The sequence below is a fragment of the Dipodomys merriami genome, unplaced genomic scaffold, assembly GCF_024711535.1.
Source record: "Dipodomys merriami isolate MVZ:Mamm:240054 unplaced genomic scaffold, mDipMer1.0.p SCAF_21, whole genome shotgun sequence".
Lineage (NCBI taxonomy): Eukaryota > Metazoa > Chordata > Mammalia > Rodentia > Heteromyidae > Dipodomys > Dipodomys merriami.
Genome location: NW_027203493.1, coordinates 7,461,452 through 7,473,195, shown reverse-complemented (window position 1 = coordinate 7,473,195; position 11,744 = coordinate 7,461,452). Strand labels below are relative to the sequence as shown.

The window sequence follows — 11,744 nt, the reverse complement described above, 5'->3', positions numbered from 1 at the left end:
ACCACTAGCCTGGATGTTAGCATAGTTGAGAATCAGTTCCAGCCCTCCCACTGACTGGATGGATGACACTAGACAAGTCATTTTGTGCCTTTTGCCTCAGTTTCCCTACTTAAAAAAGGGAGAAATGCCTAAGTTTTCTGGGGATATATGACTGACATCTGCAAATAGCAGTAGGTTGCTTGGGAATAAAGTCCTTTGTAAATTATATAGTGTTTATTGATATCATAATAATAAGCCACAGTTATGAAATTTATAACTCCTCAAGCTTCATGAGAAGAGTGGAAGAGACAAATTTTTAGATGGAATTTTCAGGACTTCACACGAATTTCAACATAGTAAACTCATTACCTCAAAACACTAAACACAGCTCCTAGTTTGGCTTTGTTCCTTCCTTTTTACCACATCCAAAGTCAGTGTGACTCACAGGAGCCTAGAATTGAGACACATATACAATTTTAAGGGAAAGAGAGAATTAGAAGGTTTGAGGCTCCTTGCTGGAGGAGGCTAAGAATAGGCCCCTCAGAACACAAAGAGAAGAACCTTCTGTTTTCTTCTCCTCCCAGTGTAGGTGGTCTACTGGTTTCCTAGGCATTCCTTTGATGGCATGATTTTTGTTTTCTTTCTTAAAAAAAAAAACAAAAAAACCCCCAAAACCCCATCTAGTTGGAGGGTGAGGGCACTTACACTTACTTTTTTTTTTTTTTTGGTCGGTTGTGGCTGAACTCTGAGCCTGGGTGCTGTCCCTCAGCTCTTCAGCTCAAGGCAAGTGCTCTACCACTTGAGCAACAGCGCCACTTCCAGCTTTACTTTTTTATGTTTTTAAAGTGAGGACACAGTGTCTTTTGCAGCTAGTGTCTTTTGAGACAGTAGCTACAGATCTTTTACCTATTGTTGGGAGTGGAGGGGAGCAAAAAGAAGTAATCTGGGAACTTGAAAATTGATAAATACTCTTCCTTCTTTTTTTTGTCGGTCCTGGGGCCTGAACTCTGGGCCTGGACGCAGCTCAAGGTGAGTACTCTACCACTTGAGCTACAGCGCCACTTTCGGTTTTCTGGTGGTTTATTGGAGATAGGAGTCTCATGGTCTTTCCTACCTGGGCTGGCTTTGAACCGCGATCCTCATATCTCAGCCTCCTGAGTAGCTAGGATTACAGGCGTGAGCCACCAGCCACCATTCTTCCCTCTTGAACAGTTGGGAATGTGTGTTTGTGTGCCTATGTCTGTGTATGGATTTAAAACTTGTCATTTGGGAAGGATATCAAATAGTAAGGGATAAGAATAGAAGAACTGTGGGGAGGAATTTGAGAGGAAATAGCAATTATCTCACAGAAGATTAATGAGCATCCTTTGTGTCCAGCCCTGTCATAGGCTAAAAGACATCCTTGACCTCAAGCAGCAGCCAAGATACAATGTGCACGTGGAAGCACTTTGTAGCAACTTAAGGTTGTATATGCTAAAAGAGAGAAAAACAGGTAATGGGAAAATTAAGAGTGCTCACGGGTGGGAACTATTATTGTCAGGTTAACAGCTGTATGAAGCAGGAATCCTTATGAATTTCAGAAATTTCGGATACAGATGGCGGATAGTAATCATTGGACTTCAGGAAATATAACAAATTCAGAGGATTCTACACCTCAGATCCTCTAAAAACCATGTCCACAAGAAGTCGAGGCCCAAAGTAAACCTGGAAGGCCGAGAACCGACCGCCGCTCCCGGAACTTGCGTGGTCGGCAGCGCGTTGCGCTCCGGAGACTGTTCGCGTGACACCGTCTCCCCTTCCCATCCCGCCTCCCGCCTCACCGGTGCCATGGTAACGGCGAGACTGCATCCTGGGTTCCGGAAGTCGGGAGCTGGAGCTGCCGGGGTCAGAGGATGCTGAGTCCTGAGCGCCTCGCTCTACCGGACTACGAGTATCTGGGTAGGAGCTTCCTTCCCCCTCGGGCCGGAAAGTAGTGCAAACAAGTTACGCTGAAGTCTGTGGAGGAGGCGGGGGCCGGGGTGGAGTAGGAAAGTGGGTCCGGGTAGACTGGGGCGGGCCGGAGAGTTGGGGGTTCCAGGGCCTGAGCCTGCAATGTAAGGCCGCACGAGGAGGAAAAATGGCATGTGGGGAGTACAGACTGTCTGAAACGGACTGGCCGGAACTTAGGCAAGGTTGTTTTGTGTTCACAACAAGGCAGTTGAGAATTTGGGGCTCGGTTGAGATTACTAAGAAGCTGGTAGTGCAGTCAGTACAGAACACAAGGCACCCCGTTATTCGCCCCATAAATAATCTCTAACCGTCATCGTGACATTATCATTTGAGCTTTTATATTACTATTACGGCTCAGCATTTTGTATGCAGCGTTCTTCATTTGAATCTTCTCAATAGCTCTGGGAGGAATTACTGTGGTTCCTTCCATCTTACAGATGGAGAAGCTAAGGCTGAAGAGGTAGGTAACTCGCATAAATAAGTTAGAAAAAGCAGTACAAGGATCTGAGCCTGCTTTTTCCACTCCAGGACTTGACTCTTTGTTGTTGTTGTTGTTTGTTTCTTAAGTCCTGTTTACTTTGTCATATCTCTTTGCATTTTGAATTTAACATCCACCATCAGGGAGACCATGTGCTGTTTGTCTGTCTGATCTTGGCTTACCTAACTCAACATGATCTGTTCTACTTCCACACATTTCCTTGCAAATGCCATTTATTTTGTCCTTTCTAATGGCTGCATAATATTCCATGGTATATAGGTACCACAATTTTTGGATCCACTCATCTGTGGTGGGGCATCTGTGTTGTTTCCAGAACTTGACTCTTGACTGAGCTCTTGAACTAAGGCAAAGGTTGTAATATTCTACTTTATTGAGCACTTCTGAGTGTGTAAGGCCTTTACTTCATGAGAACACCCATGTATATGCACCTATATATTCACATACATGAAAAATCCAGACATATTTGTACAAGATGGAGAGGGAGAAGGTGTACTGGTCCTGGAGATTGAACTCAGGGTCTGGGTGCTGTCCCTGAGATTTTTTTTTTCTTTTTTTTTTTTGTCGGTCGTGGGGCTTGAACTCTGGGCCTGGGCGCTGTCCCTCAGCTCTTCAGCTCAAGGCGAGCGCTCTACCACTTGAGCTACAGCGCCACTTCCGGTTTTCTGGTGGTTTATTGGAGATAGGAGTCTCACGGTCTTTCTTGCCCGGGCTGGCTTTGAACCGCGATCCTCAGATCTCAGCCTCCTGAGTAGCTAGGATTACAGGCGTGAGCCACCAGCGCCCGGCTGAGATTTTTTTTTTTCTTAAGTTTAACACTTTACCACTTTGAGCCACAGTGCCGCTTCTGGTTTTCTGGTGGTTAATTGGTGATAAGAATCTCACAGACTTTCCTGCCTGGGTTTGCTTCTAACCAAGATCCTCATCTCAGCTTCCTGAGTAACTAGGATTACAGGCATGAGCCACTGGCACCTAGCCTTGTCCTGAGCTTTTGTGCTCAAGGCTAGTGTTTTACCACTTGAGCCAAAGCTCCACTTCCAGCTTTTCACTGATTAATTGGAGATAAAGAGTTTCATGGACTTTCCTGACTGGGCTGGCTTTGAACTGCAATCCGTAGATCTCAGCCTCTAGAGTAGTTAGGATTATGAGTGTGAGTCACCAGCAGCCAGCTCACTCATTGTTTTTATGAGGTAAGGGACTCCAGGCTGGCCTTAAACGATGATCTTTTCCATCTGTGCCTCTTGAGTAGCTAGGATTACAAGTGTGAGCCACTAACCCCGGTTTTTTTTTTTTTTTTAATGTAAAGAGGTTTAGGTAAAAGTCTTCTCCAACTCTTGTGTATTTATGTCTTGATATTGTGGCTTGAACTTGTGCTTTTTGCTTGTCTTTCACTTGGCTTTTTTGCTCAGTGTTGGAGCTCTTCTACTTGAGCCACATCTTTACATCTGGTTTCTTGTTTATTAATTGGAGATAAGAGTCTCATAGATTTGTCTCTTGGGGCTGTCTTCTTCAGACCCCAACCTCCTGAGTAGCTAGGATCCTAGTGTGAGCCATCAGTGTTCTTCATTTCCTCCAGTCTGTCATGTTCCCAGCCACTCCTCAGCTCTTCCCACCTCTTACTTAACCACTCTTACTATTTTCCTGGGTGTCCTTCCAGAGTGACTTTATCATGTACCTAAGAGAGCGTAACATATAGTGCACATGTTTTTCATTTAATAATTGCAGAATAATATCTGTATCAACAAAATGCTTTGGTGTTCCTTAAAATTTTTAATTTTTAGTTACATAGTACTTAAATAATTTATTTAACCAATTCCATACTGGTGGATAATGACTTGTTTATAGCTTTATTTTTTCTCCTATTATTACAAACACCTCTAGGAACAACCTACAGTTTTGTTCTTTTGCAAGTGTGTCTGCCAGGATAAATCCCACTGAGTGGAATTGGTATGTCAAGAGTATTCACTTATGGAATATCAATAGATATTGCTCTGTTGCCCTTCATAAGGGTTAGATCGGGGCTGGGAAGGTGGCTCAGTGGTAGAGCGCTTGCCTTGCATGCATGAGGCCCTGGGTTCGATTCCTCAGTACCACATAAGCAAAAAAGAAAAAAGCCAGAAGTGGTGCTGTGGCTCAAGTGGTAGAGTGCTAGCCTTGAGCTGAGGAGCTGAGGGACAGCGCCCAGGCCCAGAGTTCAGGCCCCACGAACAGACCCCCCCCCAAAAAAAGGGTTGGACCATTTTATACTATACACCAACAGTGTAAAACAATGCCTGTTTTCCATGATCTTGGATTTTTTTCAGCCTGTGAAATGAAGTAGAATTTAAAAAAAAACAAGTTTAAAGACTACTTGGCTTTTGTAAGATACATGTATATACATATATATGTATATATATATATATATATATATCCATACAAATAGACACACGTAGACATACACACCCATATATACAGCAGAGTGGGTATGTTTGTTGGGGGAGAGTTTAAGGAGTGACCACAAATAACAGTATTGTATATTTTATATATTTGTCTCATTTGCCTAGCATTCAATAAATGTATAAAACATTTAAATATTAGTACATGGCTCAGTTCTTGGGTGTTTTCTGTGTGAATCATATGTCTCAAAGGCTTGGTGTATTTGGTATACTGGTGACTTAGTAAGTAGAACTTGGTGATCTCTTCCTAGTGGCTTATGTGGAAGATTAACTCAGTGACAATATTGACTTGGAATTTATAAAGAGATTCAGTCTCAGGTTGTTAGAAGAAGCAGTAGTGTTCATGGAATCCCACCATCCACTAATACTTGTATCCTGGACAAATATTCCTTAGGCTCTGTTGCATAGTGAAGTGTCTCACCTTGCTGTACCATTCATCATCTGGCCACTCACAAGTACTCTAAGCAGAATTACTTTCTTCCTTGGCTTCTTCATGATCCAACAAACCATGCAACTTTGCTGAAATGTGTTCAGTAGAGAACCATCCTTGCCTGTAATGATTAGGTTTCTTTTAGTGGCAGGCTGTTTTGAAGCACTCAGTCTCGGTTTAATAACCATTTAAAACACTGTATTTGGGTGGTTTACACAGGTGGTTTGGAGTTCAGGGCTAATCCGGGCTACAATAGTTACAGCCTGTCTAAAACAAACAAAGAATAAAAATAAATTTAAAAAAATGAAAGCACTCTCCAGAGATTAGATTATCCTTCCTGATTTAAGAATTTATGTGTTTGTAGGCTTAAAAAATTTGTTTTTACAAATCATAAAGTTTATTGCATGTGAATAAAACACATATAGCAAGAAAACAATTGCAGAGACAGGAAAATCCTTGGCATTCAGTGAAATGAAAAGTTAAAGGGGAGTACCCCTTGGTAAGTATATTTTAGGTTTATATATTATAGTAACAGCTGTACAGTGTCTATGGGTAACTTCTTTCTACCTGCCTGCCAGATACTATATTTGCCTTTTCAACTATTAGTGAAGAAACAACATTTCATCATGTTGGGTAAATGGATCCTTTCCCCACTTATTTGTGGATTAGGATTCTGTAATCCTGGCATGGCATGATTTAGGATCTTGAGATTATCATTGAAGAAGAACTCAATGGTGATTATGTTGGAATCAAAATTACTTCAGCCGGGCGCTGGTGGCTCATGCCTGTAATCCTAGCTACTCAGGAGGCTGAGATCTGAGGATGGTGGTTCAAAGCCAGCCCGGGCAGGAGAGACCGTGAGACTCCTATCTCCAATAAACCACCAGAAAACCAGAAGTGGCGCTGTAGCTCAAGTGGTAGAGCGCTCGCCTTGAGCTGAAGAGCTGAGGGACAGCGCCCAGGCCCAGAGTTCAAGCCCCACGACCGACAAAAAAAAAAAAAAATTACTTCATCAAAATGTAGTAATAGAGAGAGGAGAAACAGTTCAAGAGCTTGAAATAAAACCTAGAAAGAAGCCAGGTGCCAGTGTCTCACACCTGTAATCCTAGCTACTCAAGAGGGCTGAGATCTGAGGATTGCAATTTGAAGCCAGGAAAGTCTGTGACACTCTTTATCAATCCAATTCAACACCAAAAAGCCAGAAGTTGCACTGTGGCTCAAATGGTAGAATGCTAGACTTAAAAGCTCAGGGATAGCGCACCCAGGACCTGAGTTCATAGCTTTGGACTGGTGTGCATGCGTGTGCAAACACACACACATACACACACACTCCAGAAAGATTTCCAGCTTTATGAGAGGTTACTTATGGGAAACATCTGCCAGAGGCCAGGGTGTGTCTGTGTATCTGGTTGGGTGTGAAGAACTGTCCGGAGCTGAAGGGCAGCCTGTTCAGGACCCAGGTTTGCAAAACACAATCACCTAGGTGATGACTGAGTGTAAGTAAGAGGGTTGTGAGGTTTATTTTTTACTCACCTAATTTGGTGAAATGCTTACCTTCTCTCATGCTCCAAGTTGGCTCTTCTTTTGCTTGGAACCTGCTTATTCTCCCTAAGGTTGGTAATGGGCTGGTGAAATTAGTCCCCCTAGAAATCATCATTGCCTTTCTTCTTTGGGGTCTGTTCATTCAGAGAAATCATAATAAATGGATAGGTTTTTTTTTTTTAAAGGCTTAGTTTTCTTTTTAAAATAAATTGTCATCTTTCCTTTTTTTTCAATACTGGGGTTTGAATTCAGGGACTCATGCCTGCTATATTATCATACTGTATCATACTGCTTGAGCAATGCCTCCTCTTTTTGCTCATTATTTTTTTGGGTTTTTTTTTGGGGGGGTCCGGTCATGGGGTCTGAACTCTGGTCCTGGGCACTGTCCCTCAGCTCTTCAGCTCAAGGCTAGCGCTCTACCATTTGAGCCACAGCGCCACTTCGGGCTTTTTTCTTTTTGCTTATGTGGTGCTGAGGAATTGAACCCAGGGCCTCATGCATGCAAGGCAAATGCTCTACCACTGAGCCACCTTCCCAGCCCTTGCTCATTATTTTTTAGATAGGGTCACATTAGCTTTTTTACCTGTGTTGGCCTTGAACTGCAATCCTACTGCTCTCAGCCTGCTGAGTAGCTAGGATTATGGACATGCACCACCAGTGCCCAACTCTTTTCTGCTTTAAAGCTATAGTAGTTTTTTTGGAGGGGTACTGGTACTAAAATTTGATATACTGTATTTTTTTTAACGCTTTCTATATTTCATACATAAGTGAGGCTTAGAAAGGCAGACTTCTTTGTACAAGGTCATACTGGCATTGATGCTGGAATTCAAACTAGGTTTGTCAATTCTATAGCATGTGTTTTTCCAAAAAGATAAAACCGATGTTGGCTGAAAGGACGGTGATCTTGTTTCTCTGTTAAAGATGAAACTCTTCTTTTTCTTTCTTTCCTTCCTTCCTTTCCCTCCCTCCCTCTCTTCTCCCTTCCTTCCTTCCTTCCTTCCTTCCTTCCTTCCCTCCCTCCCTCCCTTCTCTCTCTCTCTCTCTCTTTCTTGCTTTCTCTTTCTTCCTCCCTCCCTCCCTCCCTCCCTCCCTCTCCTCTTTCTCCCCCCCCCATTTCTTTCTTTGTCATAGGGCTTGAACTGTCTGGGCTGGGGCACTGTCTCTTAGCTCTTCAGCTCAAGGCAAGTACTCTACCACTTAAGCCACAGTGCCACTTCTGGTTTTCTGGTTGTTAATAAAACTCTCACGGGCTTTCCTGCCCAGGCTGGCTTTGAACTGCAATCCTCAGATCTCAGCCTCCTGAGTAGCTAGAATTACAGGTGTGAGACATTGGTGCCCAGCTTCTTTTTTTCTTTTAATGCTAGAATTAAATTTAGGGCCTCATATGCTAGGCAAACACACTAAACTACATCTCCACCCAAGGTGGAGCTCATAAACAGCTCATTAGATACCAGTAAGCGTCCTGAGAATACGATTTTTTTTTTCATTGTTAGTGTGGAGCCCAGAGCATTGCTCATATTAAGCAAACATTCTGCCTTTGAGCCACACCTCAGCCCCAGCAGAACTGATCTTACTTACTCATCTTCTGTACCCTCCTTTCACAGTGTAGACACTTCATACATAGATACTAAGTGGAATAAGAATACTCTGGCCTTAGGGTGCCCCAAATGTAAGTACCTGACAGCAATAACCAAGATTTACTAAGAACACACTGTGTGTATCAGGAACTTCCTAAGTGTTTAACATGTATTGATGCTTAGGAGGATAGTTTCATTTGTTATAGGAAACTATAGCACAGTGATACTGAACAACTAGTTAATAAGTGGTGGAAACAGAATTTGAATGCAGCAGTCTGATTCAAGTCCACATCATTAAACTCTGTTCTATAAATACCTTGAGCAACTTCAAAAATGGAGTCTTCAACCATATGAGCCCATACATGGATCCTGGAATAAGTTAGTTGACTCTACACAACCTTTTTAACCTTTCTGCCCATGAGGGGGCATCCTAGGAATCAGGATGGACCAGGGAATGGTAAAATTCCAGTTTGTTCTTCCCTCTAGATTCTTCTCAGGCAGGCAGTGAGGAAGATAATTTACAAGGCATTTGGAAGAGTTTTATTGACAATAATCAACATGCTTTGGGTAATTGTGTGACATTGAAGAAGTTGCTTTATCTCTCTGTGTCCTGGTTATATCTTATCTATAAAATGTGATAACTAGAACTTACTGTGGTAGATGCTGGTGGCTCACACCTGCAGTCCTAGCTACTCAGGAGGCTGAGATCTAAGGATTGTCGTTCAAATCTCCAGTCAACCACCAGAAAACCAAAAGTGGAGCTATGGCTCAAAGTGGTAGAGCTCTAGCCTAGAGCAAAAAGCTCAGGGACTGTACCCAGACCCTGAGTTCAAGCCCTATGACTGACAAAAAATACAACAGCAGCAAAAAAACTTACTTTATGCCTGGAAACATTTAGAGCTGAGTCCAGCTGCTGTGTGTTTGTGTACATTGCAAAAGAGGCTCTACAGAGAAGAATAAGGTATCATTCTGATAGAGCACCTGTAGATGCTAAATAAATATTAACTACTACTAGTATATTTTTAATAAAAATAGGTAATATATCAATGAGAACTATGAAATATGCCTTTCAGGTTTCCTACTGCGGGGGGGGGGGGAGGGGGGTGCGAATTTTGACTCCCTACCCCAGCTTTGACTTTATACCTTGTTCACACTGAGCTCATACTTTCCACAGGCTGTTCCTAGTTAGTGAACCTGCAGGAAAGACCCACTTAGTAAGATGTGGGATTGTGTGGACAATCACAGTTGAAGACCCTTTCCCCCACTTCTCTAGCACTATGAAATCCTTCCTTTTTTCCCCTTTCCTAGGGTCAGACCTGCACCAAGATTTCTCAGGTCTCCTAGGCTCCTCCAGCTCCTTTCTTATTTTCTGTCAAGGGTGTTTCCCTTGGTATATCTCTTGCATGTCCAATCCTGTCTTGGGGTGCTTCTCAAAGTTCTGAACTAAGACAATATCCACCACTCATGGACATAGTCCCTTCTAGCCCCAGGGTTGATATGGTTTAAGTCTTGGCAAAGGTTCTGACATGGGACTCTTGCTCTGTGGAAGACTCTGAAGTTTTGCTTAGTTTATTTTTGTATTTGTTGATACTATAACAATGAAATTTGCTTGTCTAACTGCCAGATACAACTTTGTTATTATTTTTTGCTTTTGAGTGAATCTTGATAAATGTATTTATATTTTGAATATAATTAGTGAATCTTCCAAACCCAGTCCTATAGTAGTAAACATTGCTGTTTGCAGTAAGCTAGCAGAAATCTTCTTAGGACCTAAAAGTATTGGGCTTATTCCAGCAAATAAATGAAATAAAATATATTATCGCTACTTCTTTTTTTGTCAGTTGTGGGGCTTGAACTCAGGGCCTGGGTGCTGTCCCTGACCTCTTTGTGCTCAAAGCTTGAGCCATAGTGTCACTTCCAGTTTTTGAGTGGTAAATTGGAGATAAGAGTCTCACTGGGGCTTTTCTGCCTGCCTGGCTTTGAACTGCTATCCTCATATCTCAGCCTCCTGAGTAGCTAGGATTACAGGCATAAGTCACTGGTGCCCAGCTATTTTACCTACTTTCTAAATACTTGGAAATGAGATTTATAATATAAAACTAGTAGCCAGACGCTGGTGGCTCACGCCTGTAATCCTAGCTACTCAGGAGGCTGAGATCTGAGGATTGCAGTTCAAAGCCAGCCCGGGCAGGAAAATCCGTGAAACTCTTATCTCCAATAAACCGCCAGAAAACTGGAAGTGTCACCGTAGCTCAAGTGGTAGAGCCCTCACCTTGAGCTGAAGAGCTGAGGGACAGTGCTCAGGCCCAGAGTTCAAGCCCCATGACCGACAAAAAAACAAAAACTAGTAATTTTATTATTTTTATTCATACATTAATTATGCAGAGGGAGGTTGCATTGAGACAGTTCTGTGCATGTTTGCAATGTATTCCAGTCAATCTCACTCCGTCACTCTTCCCTCCATCTTCCTTCCTAAACAATTTCAACAGGTTTCATTATTTCTGTTTTCATACATGTCAATAATCTCTTTAGACTATATCCTCTTTCATATTTCCACCTAACCCCCTCCTGCTAACACCCATCCCCCCATGAGAACCCACTTTGTCCCCCCCCCACCTGTTTATCAGCAGCTTTCACTGAGGTTTTTTTATGCTGTAAAACTAGTCACTTTAGAATAGTTATAGACATGATTATAAGATAATCTTCTTTTCTTCCTTCCCTATATAAAGCCAGGCACAAACATAAGTGTTTTGTTTTTTATCACAGGAAACACACTATAGATAAGATAGGACCTATTCTTTTTCTTTTCTTTCTTTTTCTTTTTTGGTCTGTTGTGGGGCTTGAACTCAGGGCCTGGGCTCTGCCACTTGAGCCACACCTCCACCTTCAGTTATCAGGAGGTTAATTGGGGATGAGAGTCTCATGGACTTTCCTTCCCTGATCTGGCCTTCCACTACAGTCCTCAGATCTCAGCCTCCTGAGTAGCTAGCTAGGATTACAGGTGAGAGCCACAAACGTCTGGCAGGACCTATTATTAAATGACTGTCATACAGAATGGCAGTGAAATAAGTGCCACAATGGAGCATGTGAATGCAGATTTTGGGGCCAGTAGTTCTGGCTCTTTCTCAGTTTAGTAGAAGCTTCTCAGGCATGATAGGGATCATAGTTCACTTGGTAGTCCAGTTGTGGAAGATGCCTTTGGGAGTTGTTTCTGGAAGTTGACCTAGACTCTCTCTTGCACCTTTCCTAGTACTGTGTAAATTCTGTTTTTTGTTTTTTTGTTGTTGTTGTCAGGG

The 11,744-nt window shown here is 42.6% G+C and overlaps 1 protein-coding gene across 2 annotated transcripts in view; it reads left to right on the top strand.

Moving 5' to 3' along the window:
• The first annotated feature begins 1,809 nt into the window (after nt 1-1,809).
• The window catches only part of Cstpp1 (centriolar satellite-associated tubulin polyglutamylase complex regulator 1), a 158,497-nt gene continuing 148,562 nt past the window's right edge, over nt 1,810-11,744 (top strand). The window contains exon 1 of one of the 2 annotated variants that reach the window (XM_070032423.1): nt 1,810-1,917. In XM_070032423.1, the coding sequence (XP_069888524.1) occupies nt 1,872-1,917 (46 nt within the window). In that variant the 5' untranslated portion in view covers nt 1,810-1,871. Of the gene's footprint in view, nt 1,918-6,749; nt 6,826-11,744 lie in introns of those variants that run through there. The other variant, XM_070032425.1, reaches the window with a different exon arrangement.